Here is a 21558-nt window from a genome sequence, read left to right on the forward strand (position 1 = left end):
TACCCCAGAGTACCGAGTGTGAGTGGTGCTGAGCTCCGTGTCTGTGCCGACAGCCTCCGTGTGTGAACGCGGTTAACTTCCGGAACACGATCAGAAAGAAGATCCGGCGGTTCAAGGATACTGTTTAGGAAACTGGATACGATGAAGTGCTGAAGTCACAGGTAACTCACGGACAGAGTGGCAGTTACACAAGTCGTAGTAATCTTTGATTTACCCAGATAAGGACCTTAAAATAGTAAGGTAGTTTGCACAAAGAGAGTTTTAGAAGGTTGAGCTTCAATATTTAGGCAGGGAATGATTGAAAGAGGTTGCTATAAATAGGGAGGAACCCTAGGTGGGTGGGGATATACCTTAAAGGTATATCACACAAATAGTGGATTGAAGAAGACGACAGGGAGTCTGAAGCTAATCCAGTCGTTGCTCTGTGAGAAAAAAATCTCATGTTGATAGAATCTATGATGGTCTAGAATACTCTGACCGTCTAGCAAGCACAGCAAACTTAGATGACTTAGCATTGTCGAATGATTTGAATAATTGCGTCACAAATGAAAGAATTGGTCATCTTTAGGGCACGAATGGGGTCTTGAATATCCTCCAATGTAGACTCGACCAAAATCAGTTTAGTTAGGGAGTCGCAGCGGAAGGTAGCTGCTTCCACCAACACCGCAATACCTGCAGCAGGCAGGAAAAACAAACCAATCTGAATAACATCCTTCTCAGGTATCCCTCCAACTTTCTGTCCATTGGGTCCTTAAAGGATGTACTATCTTCTAGAGGGATAGTGGTATGCTTACCTAAAGTGCAAATAGCACCATCCAACCTTGGGCACCGTACTCCCCACCTCCAAATGAGAATCCGGAAATGGAACATTTTCTTGAAATTTGAAGAAGAAAAGGGAATCCCAGGTTTCTCATTCTTTAGATATAATGTCTGCTATCAAAGAAGGGACTGGGAACACTTCAGAACACTTTAACTTTTGTTGAAACACCAAATCCAATTTGTGAACCCTTTTTTCCACGGAAGGTTTAGGCTCAGGATAATCCAAAGTGGTCAAGTAAATATTTTAAATGCTCCAGCTTGAACCTAAAATTAACGTCCTCTGTTTCTAGAATATTTTTGCTAGTTGAGCTGGAGGAAAGTTTTCCCTCAGAACTTACCCAGGAATCTACCTCATCAGAAAATTGAACATGACTGATCGCTGAAGCTTCACGAGAGCTATTAGTCCTAAACTCAGAGGCGCCATGTTTAACCTTCCTCTTTCCTGCAAAGGGCATAGCGCTCAGGGCATCAATAACTGCCGATTGTAATTGAGTTGCAAATCAAGAGGGGGGGGGGGCAATAACCCCTGAGGATGTCTGTGGGAGGGGGTTGCAGGGTACTGCATGTGAGGGACTTGAGGAGATAGACTGAGGTTTTAACACAGGTGCATAAGGGTTAATAGAGTTCTGAGAGGACACAGTAGATGCTGAAATAACCTGAGCAGAAGGAGATAGTGTGGAAGTCTTATTACCAGGCCCACTTGAATAAGACTTCAGCACAGAAGTAAGGCACAAATTGCATAATTGTGCCCGAAGCACACTGTGGTTATTCTGCAGAGCATGCATTTATTAGACTCTAATAGGATAGAAGGACTAACCTCCTCCTGACTAAGGCCAGATAATGAGTCCTCCATTATACCCAACAGCAAATCCCCAATTAATGCTTAGTCAGGGCATCTCACCACCTCCCTGCTAGGCACCGGTGCACAGTTGATCCCCTCTCCGGAAATCTGGAATGCTTAATGCAACGCAATGACCTGCGTTGAGCGGGAAAGTGTGCAAAAAACTATGTGATCCCGGGACAGCTCCCACTCTGCATAGACACTCCCCCTTTAGTGTGGGAGTCTTCTACTGTCCGCACAAATATTTTGGGCGCCATAACCACGCAACCGCGGTAGCAAACAGGTCCCTCATCACAAATCATGCCCCGCTTATTAAAAGCTCCAGGGGAGTTTTATTTCATTAGTGTAAACGTTTCCCCATAAGCAGTGGGCAACAGTTTCCCCCTTGTTACATACAATCCGCTGCCGCTGATATGTATGCACAAATACACTTCCACTAGAAGCAATCAATAAAAGTGCCATAAATAATGAACTCCATATTGCCTACCCCCCCTGGAAGATGCTCAGCAAAAGTTACCCCTTCCCTGAGTCAGTACCACAACTCCCATATTAGGCAACAAGTCATTAATGGGATTACAGAATTCCAGGGAGTCACTAGTCTTCAAACTTGCATCAGTTCCAGGTCTGACACTAGCAATCCTCATCCTAACAGGGACCTGTGACACAAAGAAAATCAGTGCAACTAACACTGTTTGCCTGAAAGGGATGATAGCATAAGTATACTGGAAACAGGCCTGAGAACTTCACAGCAACAGCCAGAGCTAACATTTACCAAAACTCTACTAAGAGAATTACATGGCTACTAACCTATACCCTGCCCTCTCTTGCGGGAAACAATTGAGGATAATGAAATCACAATCTTCAGCAGTGCACCTCTCTCTGCCAACCTCTATGAAACGAAGCAAAGAACTACTGAGAGGGTAGGGGAAGTGGGAGGGATATTTAATGCTTTGTTGGGGTGTCTGTGCCTCCTCCTGGTGGCAAGGTGAAGTATTTCCCATAGGTAATTAATGAATTTGTGGACTCTCACTGCCATTAGAAATAAAATTAGATCTATTCTGCCTTAATGCTCAACCCTTTTGAATGGGTTGTAGTTTCCAGAAGCAAAAACATCTATTTCTTATGTTAAATAAATCTAAAGGGCAATTTCCAATACATTTTATACTCTGCAGCCGAAATAACAAGTCATTTGAAACACATTAAGGGGAAAACAATTTCACAGTACACTGTCCCTTAAATGATAAACACATATTTATTTAAAATTAATTCAGATAAACCAGCCAATATTTACTTTTGAAAACGTTTATTTGAACTGTGCAACTCACAAATAATTTTGACTGTTATCACAGCAGTAACAAACATTTGGCATTTCAACATGTATACTTTTTGGCAAGACTTTTGGTTTTTTTAATATCCAATTAAAAAAAAAAAAAAAAAAAAAAAAAAAAAACAATAAAAATAAAATGCTCTAATAAACATATACTAACATCATTATAAAATTTGAACAAAATCTTTGAAACAAGAAAAACAAGAAATGACGAATTACATTCAAAATTCAAGGTGAACCAACAGTAATACACAGTGGAGTGACAGAGCTGATCCCCTGAGTATGGTAGAGATATCTAAATCAGCTTTGTCCCCCAATGCTATTATTAGCCCTGGTACCTTTACATGAAAATAAAAGAAGAAAGAAAGAGTTGAGTGAATGGTCCTGAAATACCCACAATGTGAGATCTCTGTGGAATTGTCACTTAATACAATAAAAACTCTAAAAGCAAGATAGATTCATCTCAAGCTCTAAAGAGGTTAAAACAAATGGCGAAAAAGCAAAGAATACCTCAAAAAATAATACATTCCAATGTATAAAATTCTTCTGAGACAATAACGTTGGTAATCTATATATATATAAAATGCCACACTATTTTAACAGTAACATTGCTGAATTGCAGTTTGTAACCATTGGTTTATTTATAACACAGTAACTTTCAATGCTGCTGCACCTCCAGAACCTTCATGGATAGCAGAGGTCATGTGAGCAATTAAAGAAGTATGATAGTAATAGATTATAGTTCATGTGCATCATTTCCAGTCCATGCTGATGGAGTGTAAAGTTTATTGCAAAGGTTTTATTGCCTGAGCCTGGGATCAGCTGATGCTCTTTGCCATTTCTTGTGGCAGCAAGCATCATCTGATCTTCTTTAGCTCAAGAAAAATGAACTCTCATATTATATTTAAAAAAAAAAAAAAAGACAACCTTCATTCGGAAATTACAAATCTTTCCACTGTGAAGCCCATCAATATAGCATAGAAATGATTACTTACTTCCATACCCCTTTAACCCCTTAGTAGTTGACATTATATTTGTTGTATGTATGATACATTGCCCAGTTGATTTGGTATTTTTCTTACAATCTGCCAGTTTGTATGAGATGCTTATCTTTTATTTCTATAACATAATTTTGTTTTCCTATTTATAATCTAAAAGCTTGTATTCTCTAAATCAGTGGTTCTGCATCATTTCTCAGGAAACCACAAAAAGCCAGGCTTTGATCATATTGAGTCCTGAGCACAAATGAATGAGCTACTGAAATTCTGTTTGTGCTCCAGTTCTAATATTTTGTAATTCCAGCCAATTAAAGGGACATAATACTCATATGCTAAATCATTTGAAACTGATGTAGTATAACTGTAAAAAGCTGACAGGAAAATATCACCTGAGCATCTCTATGTAAAAAAGGAAGATATTTTACCTCACAATCTCCTCAGCTCACCAGAGTAAGTTCTGTGTAAAAAGTTATACTTCACCTGCTCCCAGCTGCAGGTAAAAATAAAAAAAATGAAGAAATCAACAGCAGCCAATCAGCATCAGCAGTGCTGAGGTCATGAACTCTTACTGTGATCTCATGAGATTTGACTTAACTCTCATGAGATTTCATAGTAAGCTTCTTTTACCTGATTGGCGAAATAATATGAGAGTTCACGAGGCTCATCCTTTCAGCTGTCCCAGGACAGACACACTAAAATGCTGCTTAGAAATCCTTTACAATGGGAGGTGGCTACTGAGGAACTTTTGAGGTAAAATATCTTTCTTTTTTACATAGAGATGTTCAGGAGATATTTTCTAGTCAGCTTTTTACAGCTATACTGCATCACTTTCAAGTGTTTAAACATTTGGGTATTATGACCCTTTAAGGTTCCCCTGGGACAGGTTTAGGAACCACTGCTCTCACTGTATGACCTTCTGGTGTAATGCACTTTAAGGGACTCTGACAGAATATTTTGAGAGGACCACACACACACACAATTACTAGTAAAGTCTTATTTTTTATTCTCTTCAGATATTGCTAGTGACAGTAAATTCAAAATGAAACATTCACGATTTAACTAGAGCATGCAATTTTACAAAACTTTCCAAATTAGATAAAAATTTGTTGTTCCTTGAAATCCTTTGTTGAAGTGTAAATCTATGTAGACTGACAGCTCAGGAGTGAACACGTGTTTTTAGCAGTCTATGGCAGTAGTGTTTGAACCTATGTATGATATTGCTATAAACATTGTTGAAAACACTGCTGCCAGATGGCTAAAGACACATGCACGCTCCTGAGCTCACCTAGAATTAGTCTTTAACAAAGAATACCAAGAGAATTAAGCAAAATTGATAATAGGTATAAACTGGACAGATGCTTTAAATGTGATGTTCTATCCAATTCATTTAAGTTTAATTTTTACTTTACTGTCCCTTTAACCTGATTACAATGCATACTACTGACAACTATCTTTTAATGAAAGTTGGCTGAAAATGTAATTTATAAATATTAAATCTAAATAAAAAAAAATATGAATTTAAAGTAACATTATATACATTTTTTTTAGCAAAAGGACCTGCTCAACTGTCAGCATCTGTTTAAGATCCCCTTAATAGTCCAATTGGTTGTACATAAAGTCTAATAATTGATATTATAGGTAGGTAGCATTTTAAAAAAAAAAAAGTAAATAGAATATTCTCTGAAAATAAATTTAAATATAGCAGTAAATCCCTATAAAAATATTCCATTTACACAAATGTAGAAAGAAAGGAAATTATTTTTCTCCCGAGTTAATTGGTTTAGTAATACATTGGACGATTTTGTAAAAGTATCTATAAAAGTTCTATAAGGAATTGGTCCAATCGCTTTGTGCAAAAAAAAAAAAAAAAAAATTATTCAAAGAATAATATACAAAACTATTGAATAAGTAAGTTCAATAAACGTTCCCCAGAACTATTGATATGGAATTCTTTTCTCTTATAATTATGAAGTTTGTATGTTGTTTCATTTCATTTTTTTCCACTCTTAAAATCTCAAGAACTGTTGGCCTTTTAAAGCAATGGCTTTAGTCATAAGATGTTTTCACATATTTTCTTGTGTTAAAAATGGTGTTATCAAATACTAGTCTAACAAAATTAGTAAATTAAAGGCCATTAGAGTGGAGACAGCATCTATGGGACTGACTCTGGTGACTGGTTCACCAGCAGTTCTCTGTGACTCCCAAGTGTAGTTTAACTACTTTGCAAGGGTCAAACACATAGACGTGCAGGGTCGTTAACGGTAAAATGACATGTTCTAATGAATTAGAGCATGTCATTTTTCCTTTATAGTGACCCTGTAAGAATCGTCCAACAGACCTTAAATCTGATACAGACCATTATGACAAGAAGGATATTAAAGGGACAGTCTACTCCAGAAATTTGATTGTTTAAAAAGATAGATAATCCCTTTTTGTTACCCATTCCCCAGTTTTGCATAACCAACACAGTTATATTAATACACTTATTACCTGTGTGGTTACCTTGTATTTAAGCCTCTGCAGACTGCCCCCTTATCGCAGTTCTTTTGACAGACTTGCATTTTAGCCAATCAGTGCTGACTTTTCAAAAACTTCACAGGAGTGAGCACAATGTTATCTATATGGCACACTTGAACTAGCACTATCTAATTGTGAAAAACTGTCTAAATTAGTTAAGAGGCGGTTTTGAACAGTTTAGAAATCAGTTTGAGCCTACCTAGGTTTAGCTTTCAGCAAAGAATACCAAGAGAACAAAGCAAATTTGATGATTAAAAGTAAATTGGAAAGTTGTTTAAAATTGCATGCCCAATCTGAATCATGAAAGTTTAATTTTGACATGACTGTCCCTTTAATGTCACATTCCTGCATGGTCTTATTTGTGCTACAGGACAGACCTTGTTATGACATAAACAAAAGTTTAATTTATAGGCACAAACATTATTTTGCAATTCTCAAAGCTGGTTTCTTGATAGCTTCTTTGACCAACACACTTTAAAAATGTTAAGAATTAAGAATTTTGAATGACGCCTTAACTAAACTAACTGTGCTTGACAAAATAATCTCAATGAATGCACTGCATACGCACCTTAGGGCTAGATTACGAGTGGCGTTCTAACTGTAGCTCGCACGCGATATAGAGTATTTCTTTGCTTTCTGCATGTGATGGAAATAGTGCGTGTTTTACGAGTTGAAAGTAAACGCGTTCGATTGAGCTAAATTGAATTTAACGCACATTGGGTAAGTGCGACTACAGAGCTCTGGTTAACTGTTATGTGAGACAAGAAAGTTACACAAAGCACATTCAAAAATACATTTAACGGTACCATTACACTCATAAGAAAAATGGCTGAAAAAAAAAAAAAAAAAAAAAATTGCATTAAAATGTTATAAGGGCTCAAAGATATGAGGCATACGGTGTTAGAGGGGGAAAAAAAAATCACATTCCAATGTTCTTCATTTACAGTATAATGTCCTTTTTATTGTAAATGCATATTTATATATATATATATATATATATATATATATATATATATATATATATATATACCTGCATAGGTATATATATGTATTTTACATGAATATTATCATATATATATATATATATATATATATATATATATATATATATATATATATATATATTGAAATAAAAAACACCCATACTCACGTGCTAACCCAATCACGTTTATTCAACTGCGCTAATCCCGACATTAATTATTATTTCACATTCTAATGTTCTTCACATAAAGAACAATGTACTTTAATACACAACAGGAGAGCACTCTCACTTCTTAGTTGAATTGCCAGGGTGCATGCAGATAATCATAGTAGACAAACAAAACAGGCTTGCACTCGCTGGACTTTAAATGACAGGTGCCTTTAATGTGACGTTTCGGGGAACGTATACCCTTCCTCAGAGATCCCCGAACGTCACATTAAAGGCACCTGTCATTTAAAGTCCAGCGAGTGCAAGCCTGTTTTGTTTGTCTACTATATATATATATATATATTCTACAGATTATTTCGAATATTTTACAGTATGTATAATAACTTTAAATAATTTTTATTAATATTTTTGAATAGTTTATATTTAACATTTCAATGACGCACATTGAAGATAGCAACCAAGTTATTCCTAAGTTCCAAACTCCGATGCACGTTACACATATTTTACATTCCTATGTTCTTCACATAGAAAAAATATACTTTTTATTATTATCTATATTTTGCAGTTTTTACACTCCATTGAAGTCTATGGGAGAATATATTAACACAGTCCAACGCTTTGCATGCTTCGGGTTTTCGCTTGCACGCAAACTTTTAACTTTCAACTAATAATACGAGTGCAACCCGGCACGCGCAAAAAGCGTCTGCCAAGCAATGTGAACGCGCAAACGGGAGAGATCAATAGTGCTCCACTTGTAATCTAGCCCTTAATGAGGTCTTTCAATTAAATGATACTCTATCACGCTAAAAGTAAACTGACCTTTCTTCAGCACAGAATTGCAATATTGTTGCCAAAAAAACCCAGCAGCCCAGTTACAGCCTCTTATCATTACAAAAGGTCAAAACATCTTAGAAGAATGAGTAAGCATTAGCAACAATAGTGTACATTAAATATATACATGCGTAAAATAAGCTTTACAAAATAAGAAACAATACACATTTTGGAATCCAATAGCATTAGGAAGTTATTTTTCAAGTACAGATTATTGCCACAAATGTCAGAATGATGCTGTTACTAATTCTATTTATTGTATGTATATATATATATATATTTATTTATATATACATACACACATAAACATTGGAAATCGTATCATTTTGGCAGCTGTGTCAGTGCTATATCCTAGAATTGTTATTTTTTTTGCAACCAAAGAGTCCTGCAATGAACACAATTTTTATGACAACACATTATTTGTATACTATTTGATATTTCCTAGAACATAGTCAGCATTTGCTAGTTATAGAAAAAATGACACCAAACCAGCAAGACATTGTGTTCTGAAATTAATATGACATTTGGCTAAAAATATCAGCAAACAAAGCATAATAATATAAAAGCCTTAATAGTGGTTTACAATACGCCAGGACAACATTAAATATCTTTGGTACTTATCGTTAGCCAATAAAAAGCGAGCATTACTACTTTCAGAAGATACACAGTACATGGAACACTGAAGATTATTATTATTATTTATGGTTGGAATTCTCCTTTGTAGAATTGAATGCCAACATTAAGATTTGCATTGCTTCCCTTCTGTAAAAATAATGTCTCAATGCAGGTATCAGGTAAATTAGATCTTGTGTTCACAGTACTGTATATCACAGAAAAGGTGTAAACACATTTACGACTAACACATAAAAAGGTTGCGGTTTGGTTACCCTGGCATATTGATCATTTTAAAAGAAATCTCACCCAAACGATGACAAGTAAAATGTCACTCTAAAGTGAAGACAAATCTATCTTATATATATATATATATTTATATACATATATTCTATTTTAAAGAGAAGTTTTCTGCAAACTAAACATTTTTTTTTTCTAGACAAGACCGAAAAAATAAATCTTTGGTTAAAGAATTTGTTTTCTTCCTTAGCATATAGAGCATTTTGTTCAAAAATATGTAATCTAATACTGTTATCTTAAAGAGCTACAGACTAAAGAATACAATTGTCACTTGGAAGGTTTTTTGGATGATACTAGTTAAATCACAGGTAGTTTACAGATTAATGATAACCTTAATGCACAGTGACAACCGTTTTTGTTGGTTGATGCTGTGCAAAAGGTTTTATTCTAGCAAATCGTATTTATTTGGGGGACATAATATTTACAATTAGAGAACATTCTTTGGCATGACATAATACAGTGTTTGAAGGGACCCCCAAAAAACATGAATGCAAAGGTAGGATATGAGAAATGTTGTGACCTATCATACTTAACATTTAAAAACTAAAAATGGACACGTTACCCTGTCAAATTTTCCCCATACTTTGATGGGTTATATACAAAGTAAAAACACTTTTCCCTGAGTCCGGGAAAATAAAACGCATACATAATGTTACAAAGAGGTAGTATAAAACAGGAACTGTAAAGACATCAGACAGAAATTCACTTCGTGTAAACAGTTTGCCAACGCTCTGCTTCCCTTCTCCCATCTTAAATCAGATGGGATACAACAGAACGGAATCAGCGGAATAAACATCCCTGAGGTGCACCTGAACAATTATATTCATTTGAAATGTTTTTAATATATGCCATAGGAAAAATAATTACTATAAAATAAGTGGGAGATATTAGTTTAAGGTAGAAATGTATTGTGGGTGGCTGTATATCATATAATGATATAACAGTGCCTACAACAGCAACACGGCCAAAATGCAATAACTGCATGTTTGTCCACCATATTACAGTAGAGAGCTATTTTTCCTGTAACTATATATGCTCTACAAGTAATGTGTGACTGGCTTAAAAGTTGCAACAGTTTGCAATAAACAAAGAAAAAGATACAATTATGTGACTAAATACTGTATTTAAATAATATGTGACTATTTCAATTTGTTCAGTAATGACACAGGATTTTAAGGCATTTTGTCATACCCTGAGTATCTTCCCGTAACTATGAAATAAGGCAGTTCTGGGTTGCTGAATTGTGAAAGGCACGGTTTAAAGGTAGTTAAAAGTTTACAGTTTACAGTTTTAGTAGCTGTGACAAATGTGCTGGTAAGTTTTATGATTATTGTAGTCTATACAATAATATCTAAGGTAAGTAAGTGACTTTCAGGTATTTGTCACCTATGAGCACAAAATATGTAATTTGTCACTTGTATTGTTAGTGATTGACATGGAGGTAAATTATCTACTTACACATCGCACAATATTTAATCATGTGGCGTGAGGTAAAGATCTGTACTGTACTCATTAATAATTACTTTTCTTTTAAAGAAGCAGAGCTTTGATAAACTGTCTAACTATTCTGCCTTTACAGTTCCTTTGGAAATGTATATCACACACACATAGCAAAAAAAATAATACATATATATATATATAGGAAGTATTTTTGATGTAGGGGTGGGGATAAAAACACACACATATAAAAGTAAAGCAGCAAAATGGAGTTCATCATATGACCAGCTGAGGTAGACACTTATCAAAAGGACTTGTAGATATCCCTTTGCAACAAAGACAAATGGTATAAAACCAGAAAAGAGTGTATAGTCTTTTCACTCTAGCAAAACCACCTTCAAATAGATTAGATTTACTCAAGGGAATGTTCTGCAGATGAGGTAAGGTTCAAGTGATGGTGGGGGGGATACCAGATTCCAGAATCTTGTGTTTTTGGTTCCGTTCATTGTCCTCCGAACAGACACTAAGGTCTGGTATAACTGGTAAAAGACAGAGAGAAAATAGCTTCTTGAAATTATAGGGACATCCGATAAGCTGAGAGACAAAAGGCTTCCGCAGCTACAGAGCTTGGAGTTTCTTCATTGTTTGCATAAGGCAGAGTTATTTTCCAGTTCATTGCTAATGAAGGAATTTGGTGTTGGTGGTGTGGAGCTTATAACTGAGTACAAGTGGATCTCATCATTGGACTCCTGAGAGAAGCGTCCAGAATCACTGGTTACGTGACTTTCCTCGCTATTTCCAGAATGCTCTGTATCTGTTGCTATGCTGCGCCGCATCTGGAATGTACCAGGATGGCCTGGGGAAGACACATCTTCACCTACCAAAACAGTTGTCCCTGGTTGATATAAGCACGCAGTTTTCACAATTTTTTTCTTGGGCTGCAGAGATAACACATTGTATCAAAATAATGACATCACACACATCTTTAAAAGATTATTTTATATAAAGATGTAGACTTATTACTCTACCTGTTTTCTGCTGTCCGTCGTATTGCCTTTGAAAAACAGCCATCTTTTCTTTGTTTTAGTCTTAAGCACTGGTCCATAACCGTTTATAATGAGATTTGTACCCCCCTGGAATATAAAAACAAGTTTAAAAGACAAATATAGCTTTCCAATTTTAGATATTTTCCCAATGAAAATATCAGTCTTATATTAAAGATTGCTGTACATCATCTGAAGGACTTTCCCCACAGCAAAGCCAATTTAGTAACTATCACTTTTATTAATGCTGGGTAGTTGCTTGACCTAGAATAGTGGTTTTGTTACAATAACATCCTCTCCTTTTTTATAGTTGCAGCTATTCTGTGTAAACTTTCATTAAAGCTCCCTTATCTCTCCTTTCTTTAGCGAATGAGCTCCATAAAATAACCTAGATATTGCTGACACAGCACACTCTATGACCAAATCTAGAGTAATTGTATATAAGCACAGCTAAATTTCATGTAGCTGGTATACCTTTCAAGAAATCTTAATATTGTACACTAATATGTTGTGCTTCTATAACAATCAAAATACATCTTTATGTAGGGGGACTTCTGGTTCCAACTAAAATCATAGTGGAAATGCTTCTCATCAGTGCTGCATTGGTTAATTTTATACTTAAGAATATTTACATTTTAAATAGATCTGTTTTTTTTCCCCATAATACATTTCAATAGTACAGCCCATTAGCGGCATAAATACTGAAGAATGTATGAAACAGCAAAAACCTTTATAGAAAACTACTAATAGAAAATGTGTTTATGACCAAATGTCAAACTCATACATTCTGCTATGCTATTTTATAACTGAATACATTTCCAGGTAAGTAATATATAGACATTATACTAAACAAAATAACATATACAAAGCACAAAAGGAAGCTGTTATGTAAGATTAGAACAAGCAATACTCACACATTTCCTTACCTTTGCATCTATGAAGTGGGTTGTCTCCACAATGGGTGTCAAAGGGTCTCTATTTCTTTCTATTTGGTTGGCAGTTTTCCTTTCTTGAGTCTCAGTAACTGATAATAATACTGCAGCATGAGGGACTGGATCTGTACTTTGCTGTGAATCCTTAGGAATTGTTGCTTTCCTTTGAAATACAGTGAAAGGAAATTACACAGTGAATTATAAAAGTCTATCACCGCCTACAAAGAACATTCATTAAGATCCTAAAACTGCAAATTATCGGCTAGATTACGAGTTTTTGTCGGTAAGGCTTGCGGGGCTAACGAGCCTTTTTTTCCCACCGCTCCCTTAAGACAACGCTGGTATTATGGTTTTTTTTAAACCTGGCGTTAGCCGCAAAAAGGTGAGCGTAGAGCAGAATTTAGCTCCACATCTCACCTCAATACCAGCGTTGCTTACGGTAGCGGTAAGCTGGCTAAACATGCTCGTGCACGATTTCCCCATAGGAAACAATGGGGCTGAGCTGGCTGAATAAAAAAACCTAACACCTGCAAAAAAGCAGCGTTCAGCTCCTAACGTAGCCCCATTGTTTCCTATGGGGAAATGAATTTTATGTCTACACCTAACACCCTAACATGAACCCCGAGTGTAAAACACCCCTAATCTTACACTTATTAACCCCTAATCTGCCGCCCCCGCTATCGCTGACACCTACATTATATTATTAACCCCTAATCTGCCGCTCCAGACACCGCCGCCACCTACATTATACTTATTAACCCCTAATCTACTGCCCCCAACTACATTAGTTATTAACCCCTAATATGCCCCCCAACGTTGCCGCGACTATATTAAATTTATTAACTCCTAATCTTCTAACCCCAACATCGCAACTACTATATTAAATTTATTAACCCCTAAACCTAAGTCTAACCCTAAGTCTAACCACCCCTAAATTAAATATAATTTAAATTAAACAAAATAAATTTAACATAATTAAATAAATTATTCCTATTTAAAACTAAATACTTACCTATAAAATAAACCCTAAGCTAGCTACAATATAACTAATAGTTACATTGTAGCTAGTTTAGGATTTATATTTATTTTACCAGTAACTTTGTATTTATTTTAACTAGGTACAATAGTTATTATAGTACCTTATTTAGTATAGGGTAGGGAATTTTATTATTTTGGGGGGATTTTTTATTTTATTAGGGGGATTAGATTAGGTGTAATTAGTTTAAAATTCTTGTAATTCTTTTTTCCCCCTGTAATTTAGTGTTTGTTTTTTTTGTAATTTAGTTTATTTAATTTAATTGTAATTAATTGTAGGTAGTTTAGGTAATTTATTTAATGATAGTGTAGTGTTAGGTGTAATTGTAACTTAGGTTAGGATTTATTTTACAGGAAATTTTGTACTTTTTTTAACTAGGTAGTTATTAAATAGTTAATAACTATTTAATAACTATTGTACCTAGTTAAAATAAATACAAAGTTGCCTGTAAAATAAATATAAATCCTAAGCTAGCTACAGTGTAACTATTAGTTATAGTGTAGCTAGCTTAGGGTTTATTTTATAGGTAAGTATTTAGTTTTAAATAGGAATAATGTATTTAATTATGTTAAAATTATTTCGTTTAATTTAAATTATATTTAAGTTAGGGGGGGTTAGGGTTAGGGGTTAATACCTTTAATATAGTAGCGGCGATGTTGGGGGTGGCAGATTAGGGGTTAATAAATGTAAGTAGGTGTCTGCGATGTTAGGGACGGCAAATTAGGGGTTAATAAAATTTAACTAGTGTTTGCGAGGCGGGAGTGCAGCGGTTTAGGGTTAATATATTTATTAAAGTGGCAGCGATGTCCGATCGGCAGATTAGGGGTTAATAAATTTATTAAAGTGTTTCCGATGTGGGGGGGGCCTCGGTTTAGGGGTTAATAGGTAGTTTATGGGTGTTAGTGTACTTTGTAGCACTTTAGTTAAGAGTTTTATGTTCCGGTGTTAGCCCATAAAACTCTTAACTACTGACTTTTAAATGCGGCAGGAGTCTTGTCAGTAGAGGCTCTACCGCTCACTTCTTCCAAGACTCCTAATACCAGCGTTAGGCAAATCCCATTAAAAAGATAGGATACGCAATTGACGTAAGGGGATTTGCGGTAGCCTCGAGTCGCAGAATAAAAGTGAGCGGTACACCTGTACCTGCCAGACTCGTAATACCAGTGGGCGTTAAAAAGCAGCGTTAGGACCTCTCAACGCTGCTTTTTAAGGCTAACGCCAAACTCGTAATCTAGGCGTATATGTTTTAATGTTCACAGATACATTAAAAGGTGATAGTTACCTGGCTTTGCTGCGGTAAATCAAAATCAAGACACATATAAGGATGCAGGTCAAAGCAATACACACTCCAACCACAATGCCTGTCATCGATTTCTCATCCAAGTGGTAATAGCCAGAATAGCCTGTAATAAACATAGGTCATTTATTTAAGTTAGAAAAAAACTTTCCTCTATTTGCCAATTATCTGTAAAATAAACTTTACAAAAAATAAATTAAAAAAACTTCACACTCAAGATATCAACATCAGTATTGTTGGGTGAATGTTCTCCAATAAAGTAGGCATTAGACAGGGCTCTTGCCCTATGATACTGTGGGGATACATGGAAGAAAATAAATTTATACATAGCACCAAACAAGAGCATACAGCAAGATTCAAGCACAACCATGGGTACCACCAACTAACCACGCCTCCTCTGGCTGAGCCCATGCTGAAAATGATTCAGTAGGCCACACACCACATACGACACATGATTGATAGTGGTTGTTAGTAGGGAGTATAGCAGTAGTTTAAGAATTTACCCATTAAGGCACCAGACACAGTTTTTTTAAGGTGCTACAGGACCAGGATCTCTTGAGCCCTGATATGAGGGTGAATTAATATTCTTGATGTTATTCCTACACCTCATGAGAGGGCTGTCAGGCACAAAATTAGGGGACATGTGAGATCTAAGATCAATACAGTGACCATTTTTTAAATTTGAGTATTCCCAAGAGATATCCCTGCAAAAACATGACACAAAAAAGACCAATGGATGGGTCAGCAACACAAAAAGAAACCTCAAGAATATTAGAAGAAATCTTGTCTGAAAAATGTATAGGCGCAGCATAGCTTAATCTGCCTATAACAAATTTAGCCTTACAGACTGCACATATGACCCTAGCAGAGGATTCCTTAAACAAATTACTGCAAAATCGGTTTTGCCTTAATGTGTTTCCAAGGACTTGTTGTGCAAGCTGCAGGGTTTAAAATCCATGGAAGTAGCTAATTTAGGTTTATTTTTGTATATAAAGTAGCTGTTTCTGCTAACTGCAAACAAAGCCTAATCATATGGACTTAGCTTGCAGGGAGAGCACACCTTGTTATCTTATCGATACACACATTATGTCATCTTCCACTGTATACACAATCACCCATACTTAGGGCCCAATGATCTATAACTCGCCAGCATGGAGAGAAATCACACAAAACCTCTGGGGGCTTTTTTTGAACACATTGCAAAGCAGGTGCCTCTCCTTTATATATATTGGGATAAACAGCTCTAAAGCTAAAACTTGCATTTTCAAAAATGATTTGAGGAGTCGTGCAATACTGACAAGACTTCTTAGATGATTCTGCCAGAATAGAGAGCTTTAGATCACTGGGCCCCCCAAGAGAACAATTGAAAAATGAACACTGTAGTATCTCTACAACCAGTAATTATGTACTGAAATGTTCAGTCTAGGTGGCAGTTTCATCAAGCTATTTCACATGACAAAAAAAAAGGAAAAGAGGCTATTGTAAACAATTTTATAAACTTCAGCAGATAAATGGATCACTGGGAACAACACATGGAAGGGAAGAAGAAAATCAGAGTGCACTGTACCTTTAAGATTATGATAATCTACAAAGATTACAAATATACCTACAATTATCTCCCTTTTCATACACAGTTAAAGGGACATAATACTCATATGCTAAATCACTTGAAACTGATGCAGTATAACTGTAAAAAGCTGACAGGAAAATATCACCTGAGCATCTCTATGTAAAAAAGGAAGATATTTACCTCACCAGAGTAAGTTCTGTGTAAAAAGTTATACTTCACCTGCTCCCAGCTGCAGGTAAAAATAAAAAAAAATGAAGAAATGAACAGCAGCCAATCAGCATCAGCAGTGCTGAGGTCATGAACTCTTACTGTGATCTCATGAGATTTGACTTATCTCTCATGGGATTTCATAGTAAACTTCCTTAAACTGATTGGTGAAATAATATGAGAGTTCACGATGCTCATTCCCTAAGATGTCCCAGGACAGACACACTAATATGCTGCTTAGAAATCCTTTACAATGGGAGGTGGCTACTGAGGAACTTTTGAGGTAAAATATCTTTCTTTTTTACATAGAGATGTTCAGGTGATATTTTCTAGTCAGCTTTTTACAGCTATTCTGCATCACTTCCAAGTGTTTAAACATTTGGGTATTATGGCCCTTTAAGTAAAAAAACAAAACAAAAAAAAAAACATGATTCAGATAGAGCATATCATTAAAAAACAACTTTTTCTAATTTGCTCACTTCTTATCCTTTGTTGAAAAGCATACCTAGGTAGGCTAAGGAGCAGCAATGCACTACTGGGAGCTAGCTGGAAACATCTGGTGATCCAATGGTAAAAGGCATATATGTGCAGCCAACAAGCAGCAGCTAGCTCCCAGTAGTTGGGGATTGGATCCCCAATTTCTGTTCCCAGTCTAGTAGTACACAGCACCTAACAATGATACTATAAATACAACAAGTGGAATACAAGATTTTTATCTTCCACCCAATTTTATTATCATATAAGTATCAACAACTATATTCCTTATTTACAACCAGTGGTGCCATTGGGCCCTCTTCTCTCTTTTACTAAGCTCCCAGTAGTGTATTGCTGCTCCTGAGTCAACAAAGGATACTACAAGAAGGATGCAAATTAGATAAAAGAAGTATAATGGAAAGTGTTTAAAATTGTATCCTCTGTCTGAATAATGAAAAAAAGGGTTTCATATCCCTTTAACTGTAGCAGGGACAAGGAACTAGTAACCCAGATCTACAAATACATAGTTGTAACCAATATTAAACACACAGGATTCTGGGAATGGTAAACACAGCAAGCTCTGCAGCTACCAAGCTGAACACACACGGTGATTGGCAGGATTGTGCAACCGTTTCTGCTGATTGGCTCACCGCCTGTTACCTGCTCAGGACAAGCAATTTTCTATGGCTACAGAGCAAAATTCAATGTTTTTGACTCCTTTGCTTAGGTTGAACACATTACATTCTATAGTGTGTAGTGCAAAATTTCCCTTTAAGTCAGTGGGTATATTTTGATAAGTAAATAGCCTAGATGCTACATTGAATAATTTCTCTTTCAGTGTTTTATGTACAAATGCGCAGACAAGGACAACTTTCTATCCGCTTTGCCCACTCATAGAAAATAAGTAAGGTCTGAATTTATTTCATCACAATATTTCAGTACTGACCTTCACTGTCTGAAGTGTCTAAATGCTTTGACTTCTGACTGCTTTGCAAGGTCTCCCTGGTTTGAACTAGCAGCTCTACGGCATTAGAGAATGGGCCTTCTCCTACTTCATTGGCAGCTGATAGCTTTACAAGATAAATATTTCCAGGCAGCAGATTCTCCAGTAATGCCATTGTTATTGCCCCTGCAAAGAATACAGTCTTCATTAATAAAGTGTCTCATAAATTAAATGATTTCTTATTCTGAAAAGGAAATATATTATAGATATGTGGCAACGGCAATGCAAAAAGCTCATTTGTAACTTTTATCATTTTAATAGAACACAAAGGAGTCGAGATTTGATTCCCAAACATTTATCTACTGTACATTTTTATGATGCCCCCTTTGTATTCTACACTTTTATTAAATGCAATTTGCATTAGAAAAAAATGAATTGTTATTGTATTAGTTTATTATACAAAAGTATCAGAAGCTCCATACAGCTTTGTCTTTCTTCTTTAGCATTTCTATGAAAGCCTAAGATTTGCATTTGTTAAGGTTGAGATTTCAATGAATGAGTTGCGCACAGACCCAACTTATCCAATTCTTTATTCAAGAACCTTTATAATGATAGTTCATAAAAAAATGATATGTTATTATCAAATGGATGATGGAATGAAAGGCTTAAAAAGACTGCTGCTCGCAATCCATAGAAATGACTAGATCGCTGTGAATATTTGTATTACTAAAACATTATCTGTGCCCCATGAAGCTGTAATATTAATTCAAACCGTTCTTTTGGTTTTCTTTGAAATTCAACAGCTGTCAGAGATTTTTCTTTGTCAAAAAGCGATAATAAAATAAAAACCCTATGTTACGAATAATCAGTAAAAAAAAAAATACAAAATGTAAACATACAGTTGAAACAATTAAAATTTCTCAGCAAGCAGATTTTTATATTATTATCTGCAGTAACATTATATTCTGCCCTGGTATAATATTCTAAAACCTTTATAAAAACACACACCACCATTTAATTGACTTTTTTTTCTTAAATCTTTTAGTATTTTCAAATTTCCATGAAAAGAGCACTTTTTTATGTTTGCTTGTGCATATATGCAGTCCATTAAACAAAGAAAGAAAAAAAAAAAAAGAACAGGGGCTCAGATGTTCATTAGCTCCCTCTCCACCAATAGCACACCTGGGAGTTGTCCCTATCAGCCAGTAAGCAACAAATACCTACTTATGCAGTATTTACGCCATGTTGATTTATATTTTTATTTACTTCATCTTTTCATGCATAAGTGCTGTTCCATATGCATAACATGATGTATTTTGCTTACAGTGTTACTTTATTTAGACAATTTTAATTCAAGCTTATCTTGAGGAAAATCAAAGCAGCATTTGCTACAGCACAATTCAAACATCACTTCAGAGTAATAATACTACATAAAAGTCAACATAAAGTAAAGATCTTTAAAACAATATTCATTATCCGGACCCAGAAATGTATATCTATCTTTTTAAGTGGATCCTTGGAGCTTTCTAGAGCAGCTGTGCTTTGTCCTTTTTGACATAGCCTTAATTTCAATGCTGCTCTCTACTATAAAGCTGTCACAAAGTTGAGTACTTCACAGACTTTCTGGCAATAAAATACTGCTCAGAGTACCAGCACAGAGACTGCAAGTCTGACTTCCAGTGAGCAGGATCTAATGCTAAACACATATCACTCCTTAATTTCCTTAGGATTTTTAGATGTTGTAAGAAACATGTTAAACCCTCCTGAGTGTTTTCATCAGCAATACTTCATTAACTTATTAACATAACTATACTTCAACATTAGCGACAATCCATTATAGTGATTTAAAGCTAGGTGGTACAAGAACAAAGCATAACAAAGTAATAAATATTTATTAATTATGCCTTTAGATACTTGAATAACAAAAGTATTGCATCGAGTGATGATACCTTTTTATTGGTCTAACTATACATTTATAAGTAGACAAACTATTGGGAGATTCCTCCCTTTCTCAAGTCAGAAGCAATACTGACCAATTCAATGGGCAGTATATGCTCTATGTCAGTGATTTTTAACCTTTTTTTTGCCGTGGCACACTTTTTTACATAAAAAAATCCTGTGGCACACCACCATCCCAAAATGTTAAAAAAATCACACATTGTAGCCTAATACAGCATATATATATATACACATACACACAAACACACACATACTGTATGTATTGTGCTGTTATGCCATGCCTCCTACAAACTACCCCTGCACTGGGAGTAAAAAACAAGCAAAGTTTAAAAAATATGTCACACTGTTGTCAGTCTGCCGTGGCACACCTGAAGATCTCTCACGGCACACTGGTTGAAAAACACTGCTCTATGTATATATCTATCCCCTGTCTGCCTTCTTACACTGGATATTGTCAGCCTCTTTAAAATTTTCACCTAAACCCCCCTAATGATTTTATGACACCCCCTCCTCTCCCAACTCTGTAACACTTTCTGTCCTTTAATCCACCCTGTGCATCAAGACATCATTTGTAAATTCCATTGTTGGCTGTTTGTTAATAAACTACACTTGATTCGTTTTTGCGCTCTGTTTTTTATCTCCTTTTTCTATGTGTTGGTATTTATACCTTCTACGTGAATAATCTGCCACTCTCCTGCAATCCATGCTTTCCGTGATGCATAGAGGATTGTATAACGAGTCACTGCAGTATCCAAGTCTTCAGGAGGCTTCCAAGATACCAGTGCTGTATCGTCTTCAATCAATGTCACCTTTACTCCCACAGGTGGACCGGTTGGGGCTGAGACAAACAATAAATAGGTTACTGAAGAAAATTAATCTACAGTGATTGTAAATGGTGATTGTGATTGTTTTTACAACAATACTTTGATGACTGTTTATATGTATTTCTTAGTGAAAATGGCTGTATTTTGAGGCCATGCAATATAAATTTAAATATATAAAAATAAATATATATATATATACACACACATATATATATATATATATATATATATATATATATATATATACACACACACACAAACATATATATATATATATATATATATATATATATATATATATATATATATATATATATATACATACATACACAGGGGTGGAAAAATATCACTATAGTTTACTAGTCAGAGGTTAAAAGCTACTAGCCCAAATGGAAAAAGTTACTAGTCCACTCAATTTTAAAGATAGGAAAAAGTCGATTT

The 21558-nt window shown here is 35.3% G+C and overlaps 1 protein-coding gene across 1 annotated transcript in view; it reads right to left on the reverse strand.

Annotated features, from left to right (window-relative positions):
- Positions 1-8000: 8000 nt before the first annotated feature.
- The window catches only part of PRTG (protogenin), a 176839-nt gene continuing 163281 nt past the window's right edge, over positions 8001-21558 (reverse strand). The window contains exons 15-20 of the mRNA XM_053717502.1: positions 20961-21131; positions 18338-18520; positions 15126-15246; positions 12802-12970; positions 11861-11965; positions 8001-11770 (exon numbers count right to left, since the gene is read on the reverse strand). Of these exons, the coding sequence (XP_053573477.1) occupies positions 11471-11770; positions 11861-11965; positions 12802-12970; positions 15126-15246; positions 18338-18520; positions 20961-21131 (1049 nt within the window). The 3' untranslated portion in view covers positions 8001-11470. The remainder of the gene's footprint in view (positions 11771-11860; positions 11966-12801; positions 12971-15125; positions 15247-18337; positions 18521-20960; positions 21132-21558) is intronic.

Source organism: Bombina bombina, chromosome 6, assembly GCF_027579735.1.
Source record: "Bombina bombina isolate aBomBom1 chromosome 6, aBomBom1.pri, whole genome shotgun sequence".
In the NCBI taxonomy this organism is placed as follows: Eukaryota; Metazoa; Chordata; class Amphibia; order Anura; family Bombinatoridae; genus Bombina; species Bombina bombina.